Source organism: Muntiacus reevesi, chromosome 12, assembly GCF_963930625.1.
Source record: "Muntiacus reevesi chromosome 12, mMunRee1.1, whole genome shotgun sequence".
Classification (NCBI taxonomy): domain Eukaryota; kingdom Metazoa; phylum Chordata; class Mammalia; order Artiodactyla; family Cervidae; genus Muntiacus; species Muntiacus reevesi.
In genome coordinates, this window is record NC_089260.1 from 35,892,977 (window position 1) to 35,920,942 (window position 27,966).

Below are 27,966 nucleotides of genomic sequence, written 5' to 3' on the forward strand. Positions count from 1 at the left end.
TGAGCTTTTTGTGTTCATTTTAATGATAAAAGGGCACAGGAGTAAAAACCTGATATTTCACTTATATTGCATAACAAGCTAACCAAACTGGACATGGAGGATAAATTATAAAACAAATCATTTTACTTATTATTTTTATGACTTTTCTTTCAATTAGACTTCTGTCTTTTGAAATAGAACTGAGGTATAGTACACTGGCAAAAATAAAAAGAAGCAAACAGGAGTAGTGCCAAAGTAACAGATACCCAAAACCAAATGCCTTGTCAGAAAACGTCATATAGTAACCATTTATCAGATTAGAGCAGCAGAAGAAAGTTACTTTTAAATCATAATCATTTTAGTGGTATTTGTCAACCTCGCCATGGTACTTTGCAACATCATTCTTCATTTGTAAAGTAGTAAAATTCATGTCAGAAAGGAAACGGGGAATGGAGGAAGTCAGTTAGTTCATTCCAATAAATTACCTCTCCAGTTCTTATAAACATGCCCATCAGCACAAAATTGAGAAATAATACCTAAGACTAGAAGAGACTTGGTTTAAGTTATGAAGCAAAATAAAGTGAAAAATACAGAAAAGTAGAACCAATGGGGTTGAAAAGGCCCCTCACTGAAAATCTGTATTAAAAAAAAATAAAATTAATAAAAATAAAAATAGAAACAAAACTCTACTAGTACAAACTAGCCTGAGTGGTTTGATGGACAGAGTAATTAGGTCAGCTGTCACTGTACTCTTAATAAATGAATTTTCTTCATTCATGTTAAAGTGGCACATGAATGTAAGCTTTTTAAGAACAGGTATTATATTTTCAGAGGATCCCAATACTTACTGTATATCCTATAAATAAAAAATATTTTTACTTTGATAACTGACTGAAGATGTGTGAACTCCATGTAATTCAACCACAAGGTTGTTTGCTGTACAGTCCTGTGCAAATATAAAAAAAAATTTTTTTTTGCTATAAGGCTTTGACCCTACAGTTTTCACAGCAATGTAACTACCATCCAGCATGTACCATATTTTGCAAGCCTCCAAGTTCAACAATCCAAATTGTTGATTCATATTATGTCCAAATGCAGCATCCTTGAGGAGTATAGTAGGTCAGTTAGTCATCAAGAGACATACAAACATCTCCTGATTCATCCCATCGAGATGCATCATTCTGATCTTCTCCATCATCAACCAGCTCTTCATCAGCTTCTCCTCCACCATTCCCCTCATATTCTTCATCCCGAGGGAAATCTGTATCCTGTCCCTGATCTACACCTTCTTGTCCTCCTGGTTGTGATTTATCTGCACAGTCTACACAAACACCATAGCGCCGAGATCCATGTCTTATTCCAACACTGGCTGCTAACATGAAGATCTTCTTACACACCATACATTTGTATTTTTTATCCTTTTTATGCACCTAATTGAAAAGGTGAAAAAAAAAATCCAATGTTAGGACAGTACAGACAATATAATACATTTGAACCACTCAAATTAAACCTCCCATTTAACAAAGAGTAAATATACTATTATCTTTCTGTATGAAGTTCAGTACTGGTTTCACAAGTAACATTCATTGTTTAAAACAAAAATTTGCAGGTAATAGTGTTAAAATACCTTAAACAAACACAGTTTTCTCAATGATCACTTAAAATTACTTACCAGGGAATGTCTTTTTACATGTTCTCTTCGAGTAAACAGTTTTCCACAAATATCACAGCTAAATGATCTGACTCCCGTATGAATGAGCAAATGCCTTTTTAGTGTTCGTCTGTATTTGGCTACATAGCTACAATGAGGGCATTTTAACTTGTTCATGATTAGAGATGATTCACCTTTGAGAATTAAAAACAACAAAAAAAGCACTTATTATTATACATTATACAAAACTCGTCAAAAGCTTGCCTATTCCTGAGAATAGGGATTATTGTATGGCTACTACCATCTGAGTTTTTTAAAACCCAGAATGTGGAAGCTTTTAATTAATTGATAAAAACAGTATAAGAGCTCTGTAGATGTTTTGACTAATACTTGCCATTTTCCCAAGTTTCTTGTTTTGGCCAAGATTCAGGCAATAATCCATACTTGAAATCGTTAGAAGCACCTGGTATCAATCCATACTTGTAATCGTTTGAAGTACCTGGTATCAATCCATACTTGAAATCGCTAGAAGGGCCAGGCATCAGGCCATACTTGAAATCATGTGAAGGACCTAATACAATTAAAAAGTGATTTTGATATAATGATGGTAATTAAGATGACTCTTACTGGAATTAAAAAGATGGATATAAAACTATTTTATGAGCATCATGATATGAGCAACAGCCTAATATAAAATAGATATATTAAAAAACTATTTTAGTTTAAAACTGAGATGGCCTCATACCTTATTATCCTAATTTACAATATCCTGGTATTAGAATAAATAACAAACTAAAATTTAAAATACAATTTAAACACAGGAAAAAAAAATTCAGTAGAGTAAAAATACCATTTAATGGTATGTTGAGACTACATGAAACTACCCTTTTACTTGTTGCTGTTTCTCCCACTGAAGACTTATACCACCCTGAAGTCCAGCTGTGGAATGGGATAGTCTTCTATCAGTACAGAAAAGGTGGCCTAAGGATGATGAGTATAAATATCGGGTAATTACGATAGTTAAATTCTTATATTATTAGACCCCTGTTTGTTGTTTCAAACACGTTGGAGGGCAAGGTAACAATGAATTTGGGAGTTTACCAAAATCTCTCTAACTTCATCCTTAAATAAAAATTTGGAAAGTACTCCTTTGGCAATGTAAACATATCCAGAATTCCCCATAACTACTGCCACCCTATCCCAACTCATTATCAATTGTTGCCTCTGGATTATTTTCAATAGCCATCAGTTTGTCTCCAAGGTCACACCGTGGTGCCTTCCTAGAGAGCTCATTCTCAACACAGCAGTCAGATTTTTTAAACTACAATATTGTAAAGTAATTAGCCTCCAACTAATAAAAATAAATGAAAACATTTTTTAAAAAGTAAAAAAAAAAAAAAACTTTTAAATCAGAACCAGATACTACTCCAACTAAAAAGTCTGCTAAGACTAACAATCTTACTCACAGTACAAGCCAGACTACCAATATACTACAAAAACTTAACTGATCTAGCCCTCGCTTCCAAACTACTTCCTTGGTTATTCTATTCCAACCACACTAGCCTCTGTGTTACTCCACATTGGTAAAATGGCTACTACTTCAAAGCCTCTGCACTTTGCACTTACTCTGTCCTCTGCCTGAACACCCCTTCTAGGATACACGCATAGCACACTTGTGTAGGAATTTAGCAATTTTTCTCCCATACACACAATTTTATAAAAGAATGCCTGCCAAATGGGTTTTCTAAGAATTTATAGAAAATATAGAAAATGCAATTTTCTATATCTATTTGCCAAATACATTGCCTTTTATAAAAATCAAAAGAATTTAAAGATTTCCCTCTTAAGGAAAAAGTGAAAGTATTAATATCCACAATACAAAAAAATCTCTAATGTATTTAAAAGCTGTGATTCATTACTACTACTGTAAACTGTTTGGTACTGGCACTACTTTCACTTACTGTTTTTTAATGTTAGGAAAGTCCTCTGAATCCATAATTACATATTTTAATTGTAATGTAACACTGCTTTGGGGTAAAGTGAGACACCACATTTGTGTGTGTGAGGAGGAAGGTTGGGAGTAGTAGCCTGTGAAGGTTAATCAATTTTCAGTTTCACACTTCTAAATAAAGTTGTGAGTTTTATGACTCAGAGCTCTTGTCCAAATCAGAGCAAAACAAAGTAAGCTCTAAGAGCAAGGACTGTGCTTATCTACTCGTCTCCGTGTTTCTTAATGTCCAAGACACACACCATTCAGTGACTTCCCCGGTGGTCCACTGGTTAAGAACCCGCCTGCCAATGCAGGGGACACAGGTTTGATCCCTCATCCGAGAAGACTCCACATGCCTCGGGGCAGCTAAGCCCCTGCACCACAGCACGCACCCAGAGCCTCTGCTCCGTAAGGAGAGAAGCCCCCACTCTCAGCAGCTAGAGAAAGCCTGTGCACAGGAAAGAAGGCCCAGAGCAGCCAATTAAAAAAAAAAAAAAAAAGACTCTTTTTTATAACTTCTTTCAACAGTTAAGAGAAACCACCTTAAGGCAGCTTCTTCAGAATTATAGCTTAATTTTGGTCCATGCACACTGTACATTCAAAAGCCCCTGAGAGCTTTCTGTAAGGAGTACCACTGTTGTCCCAATTGCTTAAAAGATTTCTAAAGCTATAGAAATTTTATCACTTGCTTCAACAAATGTTAGTTTTGCTGAGTGCTTTCTCTCTGTGGATGCACATGTACACCTTTTATGTACTATTTGAAAACAACTTGCGTGCTTCATCACTTTACCCCTCAACACAGTATCTTTTAGAACTTTCTCTTACATAAACTATAGTGCCTTTATCACATCCAAGAATTTTTATTTTGTTAGGAATATCATTTAAACCGTACCACATATTCAACTTTTTTCCAACTATCTCCAAGCAAATATCTCTTTTTTTTTTGGATCAATGATACAATCAAGATGGATGATACTGAGACCGTGGAATAATATACTGTCACAAACCTTCACCAAGGCATCACGGGATGAACCTGGCAATAGTGGCTCACTATCTAATGATGATTTTGAACTACTTCCCCGGAGGTTGCAAAAAGATGTATTTTATCATTCTTCTATATTTATTAGCATGACATTCTATAAAGAAAGCTTTCTCCCTTTTTAATGTACCTATATTATTCTTTGGAATACTCATGGATTCTTTGCCTTCTTGTGCAGGACACTTTCTGCAAAGCAGTTATAAATATCACTATTTAGAACTGGTATTTTCTATAGTCATCAACAACCAAACTATTATTTTACATCAAAATTAGTTAAAATACCCTAGTCAACCATTCTGATAATTACCATTCTCATGCCATCTATACACTGGCTAGAAACCACAATCTATCAACTTAATTGCTTTTGATATTTAAGAGCTTTAACATGTCTCCTTCAAAGAAAAAAAAACACCTATTCATGTATTTACCAGTCTTCTAAATTCTATAATCAACATTGGCTGCCACAGACTGAAAGTGCTTATATTAATACCTAACACTTTCCTTTAAGGAAAAGAAACTGCTCTAGGTCCTTGATAAACACATACACATTCCCAAACTTCAAATCCTCTTAAAGGTACTCCTGCTCAAATTCTACTGTACCTACCAGCATCACCTCCTTCTTGACCAGAGTTGGCTTCAGTCAATAAATTCGCACTGACATTCCTATCACAATCTGGCCCTGAGAGTAGAGCACCATCCAGATCTGAAAAGGAGATATAGAAGTATGTTATTTATAACCACACCATAGCCACCACCCAAAACACCCCTCTCTTCTTGGAAATGTTTCTTATGCAGACTAAATAGAGGCTATTTGCAAGTACTAAGTAACTACTATGTGCTTAACACTACAAGGCATAAAAGCATACATAAGACATGTTTTTCAGCCACAGGAATAACAGCACACTGGATTAGAATGAGCCTTAGAGCCAAGGTGAATTAGGTACCCTAGCTCCATCTGTATGACCACATGCCTCAATATCCTCATATGCATCCACCTGTACCATAGATCTGATACAGAAATTTAATCAGTTAACACAAGCCAAGTATGGTGTCTGATATCCAAAAGATAGCTGTAGCTCCTAGTACTAAGTGCTAGATGTATAAAATATTACTGTTTCTGCACTGGTTCAGAATTGGAAAGATCAATTAATACTAGATTTGTAAAGGAAGATTAATTCCTACAATTGTAAAAGGAAGATGTAATTATTTCCCTTGAATCTGTTTTATCTCTTTTTTTCTACCACTGCCTTAATTCAGGAACTCATCATTACTCTCCTAGATTTCTTTCAACAGTTCTTTTCAACAGTTTCTTGGTCTCCTTGCTCCAAGATACAATACTTTCTTCATTTCCCACAACATTGCCAGAAAGATCTTCCTAAAACACAAGTTTTATGGTGCTCCTTTACTTAAAAATCTTCAATGGTTGACCAGTTTTTAGGATAATCTTCAAAATTCTTTAATTTACAATACAAGTTTCCTAATATTCAGGTTCCTATTTTGCCAATGCAGGAGATTCAGGTTTGATCCCTGGGTTGGGAAGATTCCCTGGAGAAGGAAATGGCAACCCACTCCAGTATTCTTGCCTGGAAAATCCCACAGACAGAGAAGTCTGGTAGGCTACAGTTCATGGGACAGCAAAAGAGTCGGTCACTCACGACTTAGTGACTAAACAACAATAATTTATGAATCTAGCATCATCCCACTGCTACAGTCTACTCTCGTGTTATGAATAGAAGATGAATTAGAGACACAAGACAGACAATGAAAATTCTGGCTGTAAAGGGATAGAGTGAGATACAAGTTAAGAGTTTGGGTTTTTTAAGGTGAAAATGAAAACATGTTTAAATGTTGAAAGGAAGAAGTCATTAAGAAAAAGAGAGGACACTGCAAAGAGAAATATTGCAAAGAGAAGGAATTATCAAATTTGTAAGATTCTTAGAAAGTCTGGGATCCAGAAGCATTAGACAATCAGTATACATACACAGAGAGGTTTGAGGACAGACATTTAAAAACTACATGTCTATTGGCTTTTATTTTCTCTAACATTAAATGTAGAATGTGAAGTTACTCCCTAGAGTAAAAGGGTTGGAAGTCAGGAGAATAAACAAGTAGTTCACGTGTAAAGAAGGAACAGTAAACAGACACTCATCCTTTCCTGTTCCTTGATAGCAGGGATACTAACTAGGATTTTATTTTCCCAGTATTTATCATAATACATGACTTTAAAAGGCTTTTTCAACAGGTGCTGTTAATTGTTGGCTTGAATAGTCTGCCCTTTGCAACCTGTTATTAAGTTTTAACTTCACATATCTCAGGAGCTCCCTGGCAGACCAGTGGATAGAACTCAGCCCTTTCACTGCCATGGCCTGGGTTCAATCCCTGGTCACAGAACTAATATTCCACAAGCTGCATGGTACGGCAAAAATATAAGGGGAAGAAAAGAATAATACTAAAACATCCATAAACCATAAATTAATTGAAATCTAATGACTCTGCTTTCCTTTGATAAGTTAAATGCATTTCAACAATCAATGAGAAATCCACAAACCACATGAAAGAATAGCCCCAGCTCACCGCAACTAGAGAAAGCCTGCACACAGCAAGTAAGACCCAGAATAGCCAAAAATAAATACTAAAAAAACTTCAAAAAAATTTGAAAATCATTCAAACAATGTTACTCTTCCCAATATCTTTCAAAAAAAGTCATTCTAAAGTGTGTACAGGGCATTTCTTAAAATTCTGCCAAGTAGGTTTGTAAATATAGGGTGTTTCTATTTATGTAACATTCTATAGTTAATTGTTGAAGACTTTCCTCAGCTAGTTCTTAATGGACACTTCCTGTCTCCTACCCTATCTATGAAGTATCAGGATTTAGTTTGTGATCTTTAATCCTACATGGACACTAATACAGAATGTTCACCTCAACCTAAAACCTTACTAGATGGCTAATAAATTCTTTCTGAGGTCTTCCCAATAGTTATGTATGAATGTGAGAGTTGGACCATAAAGAAGGCTGAACACTAAGAATTGATGCTTTCGGATTGTGGTACTCTCAAACCTCTTGGGGGTCCCTTGAACAGCAAGGAGATCAAACCAGTCAATCCTAAAGGAAATCAACCCTGAATATTCATTGGAAGGACTGATGCTGAAGTTGAAGCTCCAATCCTCTGGCCACCTGATGTGAAGAGCCAACTCACTGGAAAAGATCCTGATGCTGTGAAAAGACTGAAGACAAGAGGAGAAGTGGGCAGCAGAGGATGAGATGGTTAGATAGCATCACTGACTCAAACGGACACAAGTTTGAGCAAACTCTGGGAGATGGTGAGGGACAGGGAGGCCTGGCGTGCTGCAGTCCAATGGGTCACAAAGAGTTGGGGACAACTTAAGTGACTGAACAAACTCTTTCTGTGTACAAGAACAAGTCATATCCATACTACAGATATTAAAACTCTTTTGAAAGGCATCAACTACTTGGTTCTTGCTATCAAAAATAAATCTCAAAACAAGTGAGCTCCTCCAGGTTGACAATAGCTTTCATAAAAGCACACCTAACTCAGGAATCAATACATGCTATCACTGCTGTATCTTATCTCAAACCATCTGGAAACTTATTTGTAATCAGCTGAGTTGATGTGAATAAGATAGAAACCAGGCAACCAACCTTTCATTTGATATAAAAATCATATTCTGCTTTGCCAGGAACTCTTTGTATTCATCATCTTCTCAAAAAAGCATAGGGTTAAAAAATAAACTCCCTGGTGGCTCAGTGGTAAAGAATCCACCTGCCAATGCAAGGAACATGAGTCTGATCCCTGGTCCAGGAAGATCGCACATGTCACCGAGCAGCTACGCCTGTGCACCGTAACTACCAACGTGTGCTCTAAAGCCAGCGCTCTGCAACAAGCCGCCCTCTTACTGCGGTGAGGAGCCCCTGCTCCCTGCAACTAGAGAGAAGCCTGCACAGCGACAAAGACCCAGCGCAGCCACACATAAACAAGTACATTAAAAAATAAAGCCTGATAAACGACATTCATGACCTTCCCATGGAAATCCTTCTCAAATGCATTTTTGCCAGTGAATAGGTGATCCTCCCCCTAAACAAAACAAACAAACAAAAAATACACCCCTGATTTTATGCATAAAGTCATAATGATTTTATGCACACACCCCTGATTTTATGCAATCTTCCTATACAACACATTAAATTTCACTACATATTTATGCAGTAAGAATATGCTTATCCTCAACCTTAACAGGAAACTAAAGCTACTGCAGAGTGTTGCACTGTTCTTTAACAGTATTACACTGCCTCCTGACAACATGAGCACCAAACCTGGCAGGAAAGCAGGCAATTAAAAAAGGTACAACTGCAATGCTGGAAATGAGAGAGTGCAGAAGTATACCCATCTTAAATTATACTCACTTTTCCAGTGAGACTAATACCATTCAGTGATACTGCTAAGTCAAAATAAATAAACCTATCTACAGGGACTAGTGGCTCAGGGGTTAAGACTGTTTCGATTCTGGTCAGGGAACAAAGATCCCATATGCCATGTGGCACGTCCAAAAAAAATTTTTTTGTAATTTAGAAAACAAACAAAAAATAAAAAACCAAAAAACTATCAACATTCTGCAGCAAACCAGCCTTCACTTTATCTCTTTATTTAATAAAAACATCTCTGGGTATTTCCCTGCTGGTCCAAAGACTAAGACTCCATACTCCCAGTGCAGGAGGCCTGAGATTCAATCCTTGCTTACAATCACACACACCAACTAAGGTCCAATGTAACCCCTCCCCTCCAAAAAAAAATATCCAAAATTTTAAGTGTACCTAGCTATAAGCTGTCATTGTCCTTTACATACATTTTTGTCTCTTTGAAGCAACTTCCACCTCTGAATTCATTTTTTATTCTTCTCTGACATCTCCTTCATGGGTTTTTAAAAATCTGATTACCAACCAATGGAAAGGACGACATGGTAGAAACCTCAGCCTTTACCTTCTCCTAAAATTTTAACAATCATAACATTATTTTCTCCACAAGGAAATGAATAGCAATATCTACCTACTTCACAAGGTTGCTATGAAAAGTAACATCAGTAAACAAAAACAATGTACAAATTATAAAGTGGAACGTAAACCATGATGTCATTAAATGAGGTTAACCTTGGGGCACGTGGTTATAGGTTGCTCTTGGGCCACAGAGGGCACAAGCGTCACTTCCGGGCACCTAGTGCTCTGCACTGCACCTGCCTGTAAGCGCTCAACAACACTGTGTTGGGAAGGAGGTCTTCCTGACCATCTGTTTTTGGTTCTCAAAATTCCACACATGAGGCAGGTGCAGACTAATCCAGATTTTCTTAAAACACAAATATTCTTGAAAAGAATGACATACGAGTGCACATCAGAAATCGAGGTTATAGAAACAATGACAGCTCCGTCCTACAAAAGCTCAGTAAGATCTATTCAATTTTTGTTTTCTTGTAAATATATACTAGCAAATAAATTTCTCTGAAGACAGCTTCTGAGGACTAAGTCTAATTTTATTTCATAAACTGTTATAGATTTTTTTTTTCCTTTGTTCATTGCAGTCAAGATTTTTTTCCTTTTTCAGTGATGAGTAAATTCAGTTGCAAACGTATTATATAAAGCACCTTTGACAGTTCTACGGCAGCTGAGACTCAACAAACCATAGTCTCCCTTTACCCCCAAACTCAGTGATGATTCAAGTGAAAAACTAGGCTTCACTGTTTCTTCTTTGCTCCTATTCAAACAAGGTTGTTATTTCTTTCATGACCAGGCCTTAACAGGTCTCTTCAGAACTTATTCCACTTCAATCCACGAATAACACCTTCCAAATGCTTTTATGTTAAAGGCAAATAAATAAACAAGACTCCACCTCTAATTGAGAACCTCTCATTGCTCACAGTCTGTGAAATAAAATTCACAATTTATTACAATGTCAGAGAATTACAACTTGGCCCTAACCTATTGACTCCACCTCACTATCCCTACTACACTCCCCTTTCTATTCACTTACTCCCTTCAATTTCTTGCCACTTTGCACCCTCTCCTGCCAAACTCCTACACAAAAGAAGATCCAACTCTGTGAAGCTTTCTTCAACTCTTAATTAGAAATCAGGAACCTCCCCCACTGCACTCTGCCATACTTCTGATTTTAACATTTATCACATTATACTGACATGTTTCTACCTCACAGCCATCCTAATGTGAACAAGTTCTCAATCTTGACAGCAATATCATCTACCCTGTTCGCCCAGTTTCATGTGGACTCAAAAATTTTACTACCAAATTTCCTCTTATGAAGTGGAAAGTCATTTTGGGGTCCCAGAAAAGTAGTATTTGGTTATGACACTTCTGGTCACCCCAGAATATTAAGGCTACATCAGAAATAAAAAATTCAGTCTTAAAAAATTCTCAAGGGCTGAAATTAACAGGTTTTAGAAAACTTAACATCCTCAGCAGGTAGAAAGTATTAAAACTGATCCACAAAAGCCTTCTTCAACATGCAGTTTCAGTCTGACCATACAAATTGTTTCCTTAATGCTTATAACTTGAAAAGAATAATCACTAATGCAGCCACCCCGTGGATCAAGTATGGCAGAGTGGGATGGAAAGGAACACTAGGCAGAGGAAAATAAAGGAGAAGGAAAAAAAGATGGCAGAATATTCCTACTACCATACAGTTACTTATCATCCTTTAAGATTAAATATTGAAGTGTTACATATTAGTGGAACTGACAGTCCATTAACTAATGGTGGACATTTATTTTTTAAAATGAGCATCAGCCCTTCAAACTACCACTGACTACCCAACTGTAACAGTTTCTAAAGAAAAGTGACTTACATCACTCGTAACTCGTTCTTCATAATATACTCAAAAGGATGCCTGAAAGATAGGGCAGTACATCTGGAATCCCTTAAGAAAGAACTAAATCCAGGCCCATAAACCTGCTATATGGAACGTTTGGGTTAAGATGTAGGATACATACATTTTCAGACTTTAGGAAAAGTAATAGCTATGATATACCCCCAGAGGGATCCAAGGGTGGCATCCTATAATCAAACTGTATTTCTGCAACAAAACATATGGATGTTCACATTTAAGGAAAGAAGCAAAAAATACAAACTGGTTTTGCTGCCAATTGAATATCAGGTTTTGTTGCCAAAATGATTTTTTAAAAGCTTTGGTGAATTTTTACAGCCTTCAAAATTTCATAATTATAAAATTTTCTTTTCTTCTAATTATAGAGACATTCTGTATGATAAACTTAAGGCAAGTTAAGTGGCAGAACCAAGTCCAAATCTTCTTTACTAAGTCTAGGTTCCATGGTTTTTAAACATTTTAAGTAGTTCATACAGTAACTTTATATGGCATGGCCAAAATATGGAAAAGTCTCAAATCAGATGGCCAATGTTCAAAGCTATAAAAATATTTTAAATTCAAACAAACAAACAAAAACCCCCGATCATTAAGAAAGCATTTCAAGGAACTTCCCTGGTGGTCCAGCGAAGTGTCTGTCTTGCAGACAACCTGGGGACACCAGGCTGATCCCTGGCTGGGGAACTAAGATCCCAATGCTGCAGGGCTACTAACCCCTCATGTTCTGGAGCCCTCATGCCTAGGCGGGTCCCACACAACTAAGACTGACTCAGCCAAATTAAGTAAAATAAAGAAAGCAAGCATTTCAAGATTCTGGAACCTCTGAAGGGATCCCCTGTATCAAGTGTCACTCAAAATACACTAGGGGCCTAAGTACTGGCTGCTGGACAACTTTAGTAGAAGTAATAATTCACTACTTCAAATATGACTCATTAGGGTATCTTAAAGACATATAGTTTGAGCATTCTTCTCTCAAAATTGTTTTCTATACATTTGAATTATATGTTTTTCAATCAAAACCCAATTACACAAATTGAAGACGTTAAAGTTTAAACCTGATTTCAACTCTGCTTGTAATGATCAATAAAAATTCACAAACGCCACAAAACAAAAAAAAAGTACAGATGAGAGAAAGGAGCTTTTAGATTGTTTACAAACTCTAAATTATATCCTTTGATCAAATAAAACCACTGTGCATCTGAGTATTTGTACATTATTATGAAAAATTCAATCTATATGAAATTTTAACATTTTTATTAAAGACAAAAATCAATTTTATAACCTACTGTTGTATTTACTAGAAAATGCTTTTCAGAAAACTGTCTTGATGTCAATTATACAAAACCCGACTGGAGGAATTCCTTTCAGAATTCAGTACCAGAGTTTGTCATCCTGTAGAACCACTGTTCCCTCACTCTGAAGGGCTGCTTATTATCTTAGAGCCAATAAAAGGCTTAATGAGGCTAACCATATTAATACTCTTGACTAGCTCATTTTATTATTGCTAAAAATTTTATTTGTATTTGTTTCTTGTCAGAAATTTCAAAATCTTATTGAATGCATATACATACAAATGTATTACACGAAGAGTACAGTAATTTACAATGGCTGCAACTTTCTAGTGTGACTGGCATAAACAATACAAAAATACAGATTCAGAAAGCCCACGTTCCATGAGTCCAGAGTAGATAAAAAATGGGATTAACACCTGACTTGTTCCAACAGTATAGATGAAAACACTGTGTAAACCAATTAAGGCACTGGTTACTTTTTGCCACTATACAATTTAATTTCTAATCTTAGGTTTACATGTACAAATCAAAAATGATTTGAAGGGAATCCCAGCAGAGTCAGCTAATAGATATACTAGCCTAAGATTTTTAAAGAAATACCATTATGAATATAACCTCTGATAAACCCTATCTCAGTCAGTATCTTGCATTTCTTTATGAAGCACCCAAATACCACCTTCAACAGTATATGGCAAGAAGACATTATTTATAGCTTACAAACAATCTGGGAAATCACAGTTCCTACAAGAGACCCACAAATCCAAACATGTCAAGCACTGCTTGTAGACTAAATGCATAATTCACCATGACTTTTCAGATGATTAGGTAAAGAATTCTAAATTAAACATTTAAAAGCATTACTTCACTGAAAGTTTTCACTATCTTTTCAATAAATAAAAATGAAAGTTTAACCAATAATGTGGACCTCTAGAAGTTTTAAATGGGCCTCAATTTTTTAAAAGACTGGGTCACTAGTTTATAAATTGCCAAGGTTTTAATGTTGGGCAGTCCTAAAGATGGAACCTGCCTCTATTTTCAGTAACTGAAAGACCCTGGTAAATACAGACCCACTATGTTCTTTCTTTATTGCTCAGAATCTGCCTGGAGAGTTCTAGTCAATTCTGTGCACCAACAAACTGTCTATGACTGTTAAGAAAGTGGTAAAAAGGGTTTGGAATTCACAAGGAGGGAGGGAGGTACAGCACTTAGCCTAAAAGAAGGGGACATCAGGGGAAATTTTTAAATGTTAATACCTGAAAGGTTATCAGGTATCAGAGATTAGAGGTTAGGCTCAGATTATACTACTAAAAATGGCAAAATTAGGAAGTTAAAGAGAAGCAAATTCTAGCTCAATATAAGGTAACTTCCTTATAATCATATTCATCCTACATGAAAACAAATGGTCAAGCTGAGGCTATTAGACCACCTATCAAGAATCTGGTACAAAGTACACTGCACTGGAAAAATGATTTCAAAAAAATCTTAATCTTTAAGGGGGAATAAGATGACCACGACAGCTGTTTTTTATATTTTGTCATTTTTCAAAATAACCCTAAAAAAGTAGCATAGTCTAAGAAGGAGGAAACTGGGGGCCAGTGTTTAGCTTAATTTGGTTAAGGTAACATAGTTAAATAGCAGAACTCATTTACAAAACCTGATTCAATTTGGGCTCTTTCTTCTATCAGTGACTCACAGCACCATCACCTGTAGAGCTGACAAAAATTTCAACTACCAGGCCACATCCCAAACCAATAAACCTAAATCCCTGGAAGGGACAGTCAGGCATCATGATGGCTAAAGTTCCCAAGCAATGCCAACATGCAGCCATGATTAAGACCCACTGCTCTACACCAAGGGCTGGCAATAAAGCTTTACCTGAACACACTCCTGTTCATTTGTTTACATACTTTCTATGACTGCTTTCACACTACACTGACAGTTAAGTAACTGAGTTCACAACCAACAAACCCCAAAATATTTACGCTTGGTGCTTTTACAGTAAAAATTTTCTAGCTCTGTATCATATCATGTTCTAGCTTTTATAGGATTTTCTGCCACTGAATGAAGGTGGATTCAGAGGCATCAAAAAGTTGTTAAAGTTTTAACAGCAGGAATGTAGCACATCACTGATATAATCAAATTTGACAGAATTATCTTTTATAAGCTATCAAAGATAAAAGCATACTAGACTACCAAAAATTATAATAGACCTAGTGCATTGATAAAACCTCAGCTAGGAGTTGCTTGCTAAGATGATAATCACCAGTAACGCTATTTTTTTTTTAAGTATTCACTGTGGTTCTAAATAATACTGCTTTTCTTCTCTTTGAATCACTCCAATTATGTGTGGCATTAGTTTTAAGAATGAGGTTAGCTTAGTCAGTTTTGTCAATCAACTACCACGCAAAAAAAATCTTACTCCTTATATTCCATGTACCTATATATATTTTTTAAAAATGCACTATAGGTCTCCCACCATACTGTTAACTGAGTAATTCATGCAGTAGGAAAAAAAAAAAATGCAGTTCTGAGAACTGACTCAATATCTTCTACATTAAAAATTAAGCCAAAACAAAGTGCTGCTAAGTCTATCATTAATACTTTTAAGAAACCACCTCTGGGATTTTATTGCTAAAGACTCGACAAGTTGGAGGGGAAAGCTCAGCAAACAGTATTCATTATACATGTATACTGATTTCCACATGATTTCTACCAGTGAAAACTAAACCCAAACCTAAACAGCCAGGGAAACCATTTCACAGGATTATGGCATTCTGCCCTTTGGGAATTAAAAACAATGATTCTTTTAAATGGAAAGCACTCCATCCCCAGGTGATCACCATCACATAAATCAGGCACTGAATAGTTACAGACCTCTGAGGCAACACAAGCACTAAATGATATATGACAGTGGTGGACATGGTCAAATCTGGGGTCCACAAAGGAAAACCTCAAACCCACTGGACTACTTCAAATAAAAGTAAGTTACACACAGACAATTAAGTTAAAGTTTCAAATCTATTTTCACTCTTCAACAATGGTCCACCTCACTTCATTTAAAAAAAAAAACCTACAAGATGTGATATGTAAAGATTCTTATAGTCAAGAGAAAGGTCTCAGAGGACTCTCTTAACTAATGCAAATGAGAATGAAAATGAGGAAACAGTAGGACAAACTTAAAATATTCCAGTTTCTGTGAGATTTACGGGAAGAACAGAACAGTGAGTGGTTCTAAACAAAGTAGAATCCCATTAACTTTTGGAAAATTCTGTAAGGCAAATATTTAACTACAAAAAACTGAGAGTAAAGAATGTTAACTAAATCTCAAAAATGTTCTGAAATGACAAACGAATCACATATTACAACCAAAGATTTTATCTTTTCCAGCACTGGGTACAAAAAGTGAGCAGAGGCTACAGACCAGGACAATCAAAGAACTACACATAGCGTCCACATGTCATAAAATACGGGCCAATTCCTGATTAGTTAACACAACCTTTGAGAAACCCACAACATACACGTGTAGAGAAAAAACTAAGATATACCAAATCTTACATTTGATACAAGATTATATAAGATATGTGATTGTCCGAGTCATTTTTTCCCTTCTATTACAAAGACTCAAATTTACTATTTCTTATGTACATGACTTTAATAATACACACAAGATTATATCCAAACAAAATGAGAATAAAAATCGACACACCTCTGTATATACTCAATATAGTATTTACCTGGTTCTTCCTTGATGAATGACAAATCTTCCTCTGGATAGGCAACAGGTGGCTGCATCACCGAGCAATCTTCTAAATTTGTTTCATTATTAGGTGGTATATTATAAACAAATCTCTTTGTAGCTTGGGTTTTTCTCCTTGTTTTGCCAGTCTCTTGAATCCCCTGGGAGCCCATATTATTCCAAATGAACACTTTTGTTTGGCCTTGAGACTCATTTTCTGTCAATTCAGGTGAACCATCCTGGACCCAACTACTGTCATTCGTTTGGTAGTTTTCTATTTGGCCCTCGTCGACATTACAACCATCATTTTCAATTTTTACGTTACTTGCCAAATTGGTAAGATTTCGTGTTGCCCAAAAACTGGCAATTTTTTGATCCCGTGATGAAGACAGGCCATCTCTGTTAACTGGTTTTCTATTATTATAGTCCACAACTACAGACTCTGGAGCTTCTGATTTAATGCTTATATTTAAGGCATCTTTAATGAAATTTCGGCAAGTTTGAACAACTTCACTCATTTGAAGATAGCTGGCCACTGTCATTACTTCAATGGCATTTTGGCTTGTGAGCACCAGATTACCAGAATACAAGAAGTCCAAGATGACTGAAAAACCTTGAACTGCAGCAATATCTAAATGGGTAGTATTGTTTTGGTTAGGGCTTTCTTTGTTTGAAAAGCAATATAAAGTCTTAAAGAAACGGCTGCCTGCAACCAGGATGTTCTTATGAGCTTTAAAGATTTTTCCGCTCACCACGATGCTGACATCACAAAGAATACCTTTCTTCCTCTGTTCATTTAGTTGTCGAAGAAGTTGATAGCAATAAGAGTTCTCATTTGGCCTACTATTAAAGTCACAGTATCCCTCCTCTGATGGTATTTCTGACTCCTGCAATAGATGGAAAACATTAACATTAAATTTTATTTACTTTTTAAAGCCTCCATATCAAAGACAACAAATCATTGTCAATGTAACTTTTTAAAAGCACTATCAAATACACTAATCTGTTAGTAATCATTACATATTTTGAGACTGAGGTGTTCACAATCTAAATATTAAGAGAAAGGGTGTAAAGAGCTTGCCGCAATCCACTATCATACAAAAAAAAAAAATAGAAACATCCTGAGGACTAGAATTTCATTTAAAGAATACTGTGTATCACATATCATGCTATCTTTCCAAATATAGCTGAAGACATGGATTGAGAATTATTCAAAATTAAAACAGGGAATTCCCTGGTGGTCCAGTGGTTAGGACTCCACTGCCATTGCCTGAGTTCAATCCCTGGTCAGGGAACTGAGATCCAACAAATCAAGTGATCAAATTAATCTGCCTTATCTCTGTAACTGCTAATAACCCAGTAGTTTCTCTGGTTGAACTTAAAATATTTCAATTAAAATATGCTCAGCATCTCATTCTATTTAACATTATTAAAAAAATGAATTTTAAAAGTCTTGGCAAATACTGAGTCAGACAATTTAGCTCAACAAAGTTAATCATATCTAACTATGCAGTCAGTCGGACATGACTGAGCGACTGAACTGAAACAGAAAGTAAGGTAAGACCCTAATTTAAAAAAATGCACTTCAAACTACAGGAATACCCAGTTATATAAATCCCCAATCAATTTTCAAAATGACTTATCTCTGTAGGGTCATAAATACTACCCATCACGTAAAATTCCTGAACTCAAAATACTTAATGTTTATAATCTTCCCTCTTATCAATCTTTTAATTACTCATTACAGTTCAGTTTAGCATCACTACATTACCGTAATTTCCTGTATTGACAGCAAGAATAAAGGAATGTGATCTAGATTTTGGAATGCTGCCTACACTAATTATTAACTGTGTGTCCTTTCTTAAACTAATAAAGCGGTAAGTACTAGGAGTGTTTCTAAATAAGAACTTCAGGCCCTACTCACAGAGTCACCAGGTGGGTGGTGGTGGTTTGGTCGCTAAGTCGTGTCTGACTCTTGTAACCCCACTGATTGTAGGCCGCCAAGCTCCTCTGTCCATGGGATTCTCCAGGCAAGGATACTGGAGTGGGTTGCCATTTCCTTCTCCAGGCACTAGGTGGATAAGCTCCCTAAGTTAGGCAGGTGTCTATTATTAAGTGTTAAAGATTCATTATTTTCTTTGGCACAAAATACTAAATACAAGTTGATACTATAAAATAATAAGACACATATATACAGGTCTATGGAGCAGACAGTCTGAGAAAAACACAGAAAAGATACATACTAGATTGTCGGATGCTGGGAGGACTGATATGCTTGGAGAGGAATAGACAATGGGGGTCAGGGAGAAGGACGTAGGGAACAAAGTTGTTAGGACTGCAAAAAGATTCTCATAGAATATTGCAAATGGTGGTAAGATTCCAAGCAATCCCACATCTCCATTCAACCCCACCACGTGTGCTGTTCTGTGCTCAGGTTCTTCAGCTGTGCCAACTCTCTCCTTGTCCGACTCTTTTCTACCTTATGGACTGGGTAGCCCACCTGGCTCCCTTGTCCCTTGGATTCTCCAGGCAAGAATACTGGAGTGGGTTGCCATGCCTTCCTCCAGGGGATCTTCCTGACCCACGGATTGAACCTGGGTCTCCTGCACTACAGGCAGATTCTTTACCACTAGCATCACCTGGGAAGCAACCTCATGGGTATAGCTTAATCACACAAACATTAGGTTCTATTCTGAATTCTGAATACAGTGGGTCAGGCATATAATAATCCTGAAACTAAACCAGATCACATGATCCATCTAAGAATTTTCGTGCTGTTTCCAGGTATGAGAAGTCAACTGAAACAGAATAAAAATGCCAGAATTTCAGGACACATCAGTATTTCACAGCAATAAGGAAACATTACAGATCGCAAATCTGGAGTATATGGTCACTACAGAATGAAGCACAGGAAGCAGATAATTCCCTCTGCACTTCCAACTGACCCTTGGCAGCATCCCTATTGCCTCCCAGGGGAGTGCATCATTAATTACATTTATACTCCAACGCCACCCCCACATTCTTGCTCTATCATACCAAAATGGCCCATATTTTAAATCAGTTATTTTCTCCTCCTATTAAAGACACCCAATCGTAAGCAAAAACTGCTAACAGCCACAGATGAAGTAATCAATTAATTCATGATTAAGTTTTTGCTTCCGGGGGCTGGAAGAAAGTAAGTGAGGTAAAAAGATATTTTAACTTTTATACCTTGTATATAAAACCAGTATGCTGCGAAGTTTCCAAATACTTAGTAAAGGGATGGGAAATGTTTAGGACTCTATAAATAACTAAATGAATAGTAAAAATGTCCAAAGTCGTTACTGCTATAATTTTCTATAGACTCATCATACTGTTTATGAGGCTATCTAAGTAAGACTTTTTATTATTAATTTGCTTATGCTCTCTACTAACTACAGAAAATTTCCAAACTACATTGCTCTATGATGCAGGCTTAAAGTAAGCTTTGCTGTGCATGTCATACCTGCCCAGCAAAGCTCATTTGGTTCAAAGTTCTAACAGATACTGTAGTAACAGTAAGAGCAAAAAATTTGGCAGCACATTGTAAAGTGTCTGTGGAAGCAGTGAATTTGCCTTTACAAGTCAAGAAGTGCTTTAAGTTTATGCATTAAGCAGTTCAAAACACTTTAAGAAGGAAGTGGCTATGTCACAGCAGTCATTTTAGGCCATGGTCACCGTGTTCTGAAATTTCTGGGCCAGTCCCAATTTCTGTAATTCTCTGCCATTATCACACCAAATGTCCTAATTTTTAAAAATAACTTAAAGAGAAAAGCCTATCCACCAAAATATTTGTCCATTCCACTTTTGACACAAGGTATACAAGCCAAACACACTATTCAACAACTGTTTTTCTTCATTACTACTGAAACAGAATAGTAATGTTACATGCTACAAACAGCCCCAGCAATTTCTCCTTCAGTACTGATCAGAGCACTGTGCCATGTTTCTGTAGCACATGTTATATATGCTCTCCACAAGGAGGAGTTTACCAGTCAAGAGTACATGTACTCTACAAGGGGAGTATTATTTGAGGATATGGGTAAAATAAAGCAGGATAAGCACTAAAATAAACTGCCAATAATACTTGCTAAACCAAATAAATTCCTAGTAACTAAAGACAAAAATAACAGTAGGTCCCTAAGAACTCAAGTCATCTCTGTCTCTCCAGTTCCCTCTTTAACATTCTATGTCCATTCTTAGTATATTGATAAACATGAGATACCACTGATAAAAATACACTGATAAAAAGGTTTACATTATTTCCAGAACTGATTTTTTTAAAGACTAGTTGGAAAAATTTCTATTCCCTTTCCCAAAAAGGAAAACACAACTTAGCCAAGCATTAGTCTAAATTAGATAAACAAGGAGAGACTAAGGAAACAGACATTCAGATTTAAAAAAAAAAAAAAACAACAATGTGTTACACCAGAGATTCTATAAATATGAAAAGTCTCCTGTTATTTTTATCTGTGGAGATGCCCATAAGTAAAATTATTTTTAGAGACCTTAATTAACTCTTCCAAAATTAAAAAAATATAGAAGTATACATTTGGTTAAAATCCTGTTTATTATCTTCAAATTTATTTCCAGAGAGGCCAAAAGTAAATATTTTAATCAGAGAAAAAGCTGCTAAAAGCTTGAAAAATCTTGACTTTACTCACTTATTTAATAAGCACTAAATGAATGTCTCTGTATCAGACAGATTCTATACTGGGAACCCAAAATGATTTTGTTCTCAGCCTGAAGTTATTACTACTGAGCAGGATTCTTAAGATACTGAAGAGTATAACAAGAGCTTTAAGAAAGCAAAGAGGTGGTGCACCTAATCCAGTTTTTGGAGGGGTTTGGGTGAGATCTTTTTTTGAAACAAAGTCTGAGCAGAGCCTGGAAGGATACTAGAGTGGAAGGAGAGGATGAGATTCTAAGCAAATCAGACAGCATGAGAAAAAACCAAGGATGTCTACAGCATGCTCACAATTCTAGATTTATGAAGAACTTCAAGGTGATCCAAAAAAGCCCAAGAAATGCAAATATGCTCTTAATGTTTTTGGAGCTAAGTGTCTGTAACTTGCACCAGATTATCTAGAGATCTGAATCCTGCACAAGATTAAAGACCAAGGGTATAGGTGCCTACAGAGCTTTAGAATGATCTGACTGAATCAACTGATAAAGAGATGACTGGGCGCAAAGTGGAGGATAATTACTAGGGAATGACACTGGAAATACTGTGACCAGGGCAAGCCCCTGTTAGGTGTGCAGCATACCTACAACCAACAAGGACCTTAACTGGGTAAGACAGGTAACAGTCATGGGGGAGGGGAAGTGAGGCAGAGCCCAGACAATTTCTAAAGTAAAATCCAAACTTGAGTGAGTAATTAGATTTCAAGGCAGAGGTGTGGAGGGAGATCATAGGGTGTTCACAGCATTCCAGCTGGGAGAACTGGATAACACCTGCTACTGTAGAGAACCCAAGATCACACTACCCAGACTCCCCATTCTTCTGAGAGGGACGGGGGAGAGAGAAATTCAGCTGCAGTTAGCTATCTGTAGTCAATTCACAAATGATTAGAAAATGTTACTGGCTAATCAAGTACTTAGTATTTACTTCCCTACCTAGAATTCTAGTCCCCTTTTGATAAATGGATAAGTAGGAAAAAAAGATATTTCAAATATAAAGTGTAAAATAAAAGCATTAAAAACATAAAAATCTTTTGTTGCAGCAACCCACTGGAATGGTATACTAAAAGAATAAAAATATCAATGTCCATTTACAAACCCAAATTCTAAAACTCAAACTCCATTTCTAGTATGAGGACAAACAAGGCCATAGTGAGCATGATGCAAAATAAATGCCTGCCAGTAGTACTGACAAATTATGTAAGTCAGTAGATAAAGAAAGGAATATCTCCTTTGAAATCAATATCTCTTCTCTTGAGTGATGACATTTTCTCTTGCAATTTAACTATTAATACTATCCCCAGAAATTATAGATCTATAGGTCTGGGATTGTAGATGTCTTCAGGTGATTACAACTTCCAGCCAATTTTATGTGCCAAAAATATGCTTTATTACCAGCTCTCCTCAAAAACCACATACATACCAACAGGTGCTTCTACACATCAACTTACACATATTTCATTGTGGTTCTCCTCTCCTTAAAACTGCTAAATGGTTTGCCCAAGAGAAAAAATACAGTCATTTCAACATGAAAGGATCATCCATAACCTGCAGTCTACCCACTCAAACTTAATTTTTCATCCTGCTGAATTAAATCATCTACTTATCAGACACATCAAGGCATCAACTTCCATTATGCTCAAGCTGTTTCCAACTGCAATGCCTAGAATGCCCTCCCCTCTTCAACACTTACTCATTTAACACAAGTTAGGAGCCAATTCTACAAGCTTCTCCCAACCTTCACAAATAGAATGATGACTTCCTTTAGTGTCTTAACTGTAACTTGAATATATTTCTAACATGGTAGTATCATTTAACTGCAATGTCTCTCTCTCTCCTTACTAGAATACAAGTTTCTTGAGGTCAGAAAAATGTCTTATTTACATAGGTTTATCTTCAGTGCCTTGGAATCTACCTAATAGGTATATTTTAAGAGAAAGAAGTCCCTAGACACATTATAAAGCATAGTCAAAAACACAAGAGAAAAGGAATCAGTTTTTACAAACACAAGGAATGACTTCTAGAACCTATATAAATATTATACAAATCGGTTATTCAATGAACTGTAGGCTCCGTGGTTGTCTGTAATACCTATTTCTCCTTCCCAGTGAAAGGTTTTCAGTCTTTCTTTCAAAATCCTTAAAAAACAATTTAATTTTTGCCAAATGCAATGAAGGCTGGGAGTGCTGTCTCACCTTTGCTTTTGCTGCTCACCAACATATTCCAATTAGTAATTTTCATCAGATCACTGATTTGAATTAAGTATTTACTTTCTGGAAAGATTAACTAAATTTATAACAATAACACACTTGAACACATGTTTTAGGCTTACTAAACTGGAAAGAGTTGACAGAATGTGTGATTTAGGCAATGAAAATTTCCCAACTGGGTAGAAAGTGATCTGAACCAAGATACAGTGGTAATCCGTGTTGTTAAAGCAATTTTAAAGTCCTCTGGGCCAGATGGTCAAATCTTATATAAGCTAATCACCGAAGCAGATATATATAGTCAGTTGTTACTCAAAATAGAAATTATATGTTGTCCCTTACATCCTTATAAATTACAAGGATTTCTCAGAAATAGAACGCTACAGAACAGATTCTGAGAGCATCTGCAGACTCTTGCACGAGCAATCCTTAACAATCAACATCAAAATAACAAAATATCAAAGGTTTTAAGAATGGGCCACTGGGAATTCCCTGGCAGTCCAGTGGTTACTTCCACTGCAGGGGACACAGGTTCCATCACCAGTCAGGGATCCCAACCACAAGTAGTAAGGCAGCCCCCTCCCCCTAAAAATATGCCACAGTCTCTTAGCCACCACTATGATTTTTCCCTTACAGAAATCACAAGAAAAAGTAAAATAACCCTTATTCACATACTAAGATTTGGTTAAACTCCTCACAAAAAACAGACTCCTTAAAATAAAAAAAAAAAAAAAGTGGGGAGGGGGAATAAAGGGAGTGAACTAAGTCCCAACTTCACACTTAATTCTTGCCTGAGGAACTACAAAACTATTTCAGTAATTTTAAGGCAGGAGAAAGCTCATGCAAGATACTCTTCATGAAGATGAGAAAAACTGCAAATGCGATGAGAATGTTCAAAGAACCTGAATGGCCAAAGTCTCTAAAAGCACGGAAAAAACTGGTTTGTTCTCTAGAATCAAGAGTGATTCCATGAGATTAAGTGGCTTGCAAACTGAGAAAATTGATAACACTGAGATATGAGGTACCAGCTACCCCCACCGCAGTTACAGTTATTTCCAAAGACAATAAGTAATGGTGATAATAAATAATGGTTATCATTTACTTAGTGACTAGGTGCTGGCATATACACTTTGCATACATGACTGGAAATCAACTCATTTGCCTGTCAAGAAAGAGGATTAGGACTCAGGTCCCCCTACTTTTAAGCTCAAGAATGCTCTTACAGACTGTGTTATACTGCCTCCTGCAGGTAATCAAAATCTGCAGAGCAATGTAAAAAAAATGATTAACTGTGCATAGGAAGAAATAAGTCAGTTCTTGAACCTGTCACTCATGTATTAACAAGACAAAAAGATCCGATAGGTGATACCTGGGGTCAATTACAAGGTAAAACCCCAAACTTAGAATGAAAATAAAAATGATTAGAATCAGTTCAGACTGGAACTGATGGAAACTGATGGAATCATCCAAAATCCAATCAAGGGAACCAATAAATAGCCTTAGACAAATAGGAATGACTTACTAAATTGTATTATTCTCAGACTAATGAAATAATGTCCTAAGAGCAAGAAGTTGGTCTGCAGATTATATTGTAAAAAGGGAGTTTCAAGGGGGCAAAGGGTAAGGGAGGGATAATTCAGGGATTAAGTTTAGAAAAGGTTTTACCTAGGGATGAATTCCCTAATCCAGATATATGCCTATGGGAGAGGAATACACCATGCTAAGTCTATCATAAGGTTATCCAGCTAATTCCCTCTTCCTCTGATTCCAGGTTCACTAAGCAGCTAATTGTAATAATCTGCACTCCCATTCAGATCTGCCTACATAGACTACAAAGAAGAATAACTGGTCCACCGAATTAAGGAAACTCAAGTTTGATTGTCGTTTTAAGATTTTTCCAAATAACCAACTCATCACTTAGAAAAGCATACTTTCATTTTCACAAGCCCTCCACACCTCATCACACTACTTAGCTTCAGGAATATATACTGCGTTGAAGCCTCTAGACTTCTCTTCTGTAAAATGGGAGCAGAATAATTACTTGCCAAAATAAGGGACATCTGTGTTTGGCATACAGAAGACAAGTCTGGCACTCCAATGCCCAAGCTCACAAAGCTAGTAATTGCAGAAAGCTGAGATGTGAACCTAGATTTACTCCAAAATCTTTTTTTCCTTCCTCCATTGCAACATTCCTTATAAAGGCTAGTCTCATTTATAACCAAGAACTGTAAGACTTGGGACAATTTACTTAACCTTTCCGGGCCTTACATCTTTAAATGACCTTCCTTGTAGGGCTTAGGCAACTAAAAGTTGTGCAAAAACTGTTACCATTACCCACCTGAGAAAAACAACCCTATGCTTTAACGTTAAAGTCTCAACTTCTGAGAAATTTCTGGGCTATAGGGTTATTAGTGCCTAATTAACTCCACTAAAAGTGTTCTAAACAGCAAGATCATTCCAACACACAAAGGGACTAGTATCTCAAAGGTGACTTTCTGAAATCAACGCCTGGCTACCGATACAAAAGAATGAATTCCAACCACAACCACAGGTTGTCTTAAGAGGATTGATTAACATCTGCTTGGCTTGAAAAGAGATTATCAAAATGATAAGGCTATTATCTTTAGTCCAGAAATACTAAGACAAGATCTAAGAAGAACTGAAGTACCGTTTACCTGTTTTATAACTAAGAACTTATGATTTTGGTAAATACATTCTCTACCAGTTCGAATCAACTAGTTGGTAGAAATAACTTTACATTCAGCATTTCAAATATCCTAAGTTGAAAGTAAACCACATTTATATGTAAACTTTTTGAAAAAGGGGATTACGGAAAATCTCAGCACAGAAATCTGGAGAGAAGGAAGCAAGTAAAAACTACCACAATTTACCAAAAGCATACCTTTGGAAAGAGAAGTTCAACAAAAAGTTTAAGGAGATGAATTTAGTATAACCATTCACGAAGTCTTATCCAAAGAGTTTCCTCTACATTTACATACTACTCTCATATTTCACGTTATTCTGACATGATAAAAAGAATTTTCTCGGTTGGATGTTCTCCTAAAAGGGGTAGCGTCAAAGGTTAAGGAAAGAGTTTAATTCTTCAAAGTTACCAGATTTGACTTCCAACACCACGTTAAAAGACTACCAACATTAAAGCAGCTTTTCTAAAATCACAGCTAATAACATTCTAACCACAAAGCCAACCTTACAGGGTTAAAACCTTCAATCTCGCTTATTAAACTTTCCTTCTGATTCAGTCTGACGGGCAAAGAAATCTGAGTCATGAAAAAAATTAAATCAAATTCAGCGCTACGATTAGAAAATTGTCATTCCTTCCCCTCCCCCCAACTCCCCCGGTTAACTTTTGAAAACTTATTCCCAGGCTTTTGAACCCCCCACGCCTAAGCTCCCTACACCTCTCTCCCAACAGAAAAGATGTCTTCACCCAGGAGAGTGAGTTTTAACTGATAAACCTTTCCCCCAAAGAGCTGAAAAAGCAGGAGCAACATATATCGTACCTGGGCGTTGGCTTCGTGGAGTTTGTGCTCGGTAGAGACGTGGTGCCTCAGAAGGAGGGTTTTCTTGTAGTTGCGGGTCCCTCGCGAAAGCTCGTCGTGCCCCACTGGGGGCAGATCCCCGCTTCCTCCGTCCTCGGGGGGCTTTTGGCACCAGCCGCAAGACATAAGGCCAGTATCCTTGGAATAGCGCAGCCAGGGAAAATCTTTGAGCCAGGAGGTCTGGAAGGAGCAGTGGAGCTTCTGCATTAGGGACTTGGGCCGCGCGAGCGGGAAGTGCTGGACAGTCTCTCCTTCTCCAGCTCCCACACCGCTGCCCTCCGCTTCGTCCCCGCCATCGCCGCCCGACCGCCTGCTGCTGCCGCAGCTGCCTCCTTCCGCCCCGCTGCCGTCGCCCAGGCTCGCCCCCTCCTCTTCGTCTTCGGTGCTGTCGCTCAGGGACGCGCCGTCCGGCATCAACTCCTTCCCCTCCAGCGCGTCCAGCTCCAGCTCCACGGCCGCCGGCCCTCGCCCATTGAAATGCCTCAGGGGCCACGCCGAGGTCTCAGGGCGGCCGCGGCTACTGCCATTGTTGCCAAGCCCCCCGCCGCCGCCGCCGCCTCGAAAGGCCAGAGTCCGACGGTTCCTTTCCGCTAGCAGGGGGCCCCCGGCGCCACCGCCGCCCAGCGAGGTGGGGCCGCCCGCGTCTTGGGGGAGCAGCAACTCCTTGGTTTCTTCGGCGGAGGCCTCCAGGTCTTGGGTCTCCAGGCCCTCCAATTCCACTTCCTCGTCGGCCCCCCGCCCATTGAGCGGCTGCGGCGCTGGCGGCGGGGGCTGTCTTGGCTGGGGCTGCTGGGGCCAAGCCGAGGCCTCCCCGCCAACGTTATTGTTCGTGGAGCCGCCGCCGCCGCTGGCAGTGACCAACCCGCCTCCTCGGAACGCCAGCGTCCTGCGGTTCATTTCACTGAACGACAT

The 27,966-nt window shown here is 37.5% G+C and overlaps 1 protein-coding gene across 2 annotated transcripts; it reads right to left on the reverse strand.

Moving 5' to 3' along the window:
- On the reverse strand, positions 1 to 27,966 carry ZBTB10 (zinc finger and BTB domain containing 10). Of its 2 annotated transcripts, XM_065902534.1 has the most exons (6): positions 27,016 to 27,966; positions 16,588 to 17,476; positions 5,264 to 5,362; positions 2,025 to 2,201; positions 1,652 to 1,824; positions 1 to 1,409 (listed from the first exon to the last, which is right to left on the reverse strand). In XM_065902534.1, exons 1-6 carry the CDS (start codon positions 27,964 to 27,966, stop codon positions 1,104 to 1,106), a joined length of 2,595 nt encoding a protein of 864 aa, XP_065758606.1. In that variant the 3' UTR covers positions 1 to 1,103. The 2 variants fall into 2 exon arrangements, with proteins under 2 accessions (XP_065758606.1, XP_065758607.1); XM_065902535.1 differs by lacking the exon at positions 2,025 to 2,201.

Bases quoted from the DNA above. Each gene is read 5' to 3' on its own strand.
- ZBTB10 (XM_065902534.1), bottom strand. From the start codon at position 27,966: ATGTCGTTCAGTGAAATGAACCGCAGGACGCTGGCGTTCCGAGGAGGC. The intron at 1,825-2,024 runs GCAAGTATTAGT...TAATTCTCAAAG, and splicing joins ACAAGAAACTTGGGAAAATG to GTGAATCATCTCTAATCATG. The intron at 1,410-1,651 runs GTAAGTAATTTT...CTTTTCAATTAG, and splicing joins ATGTAAAAAGACATTCCCTG to GTGCATAAAAAGGATAAAAA.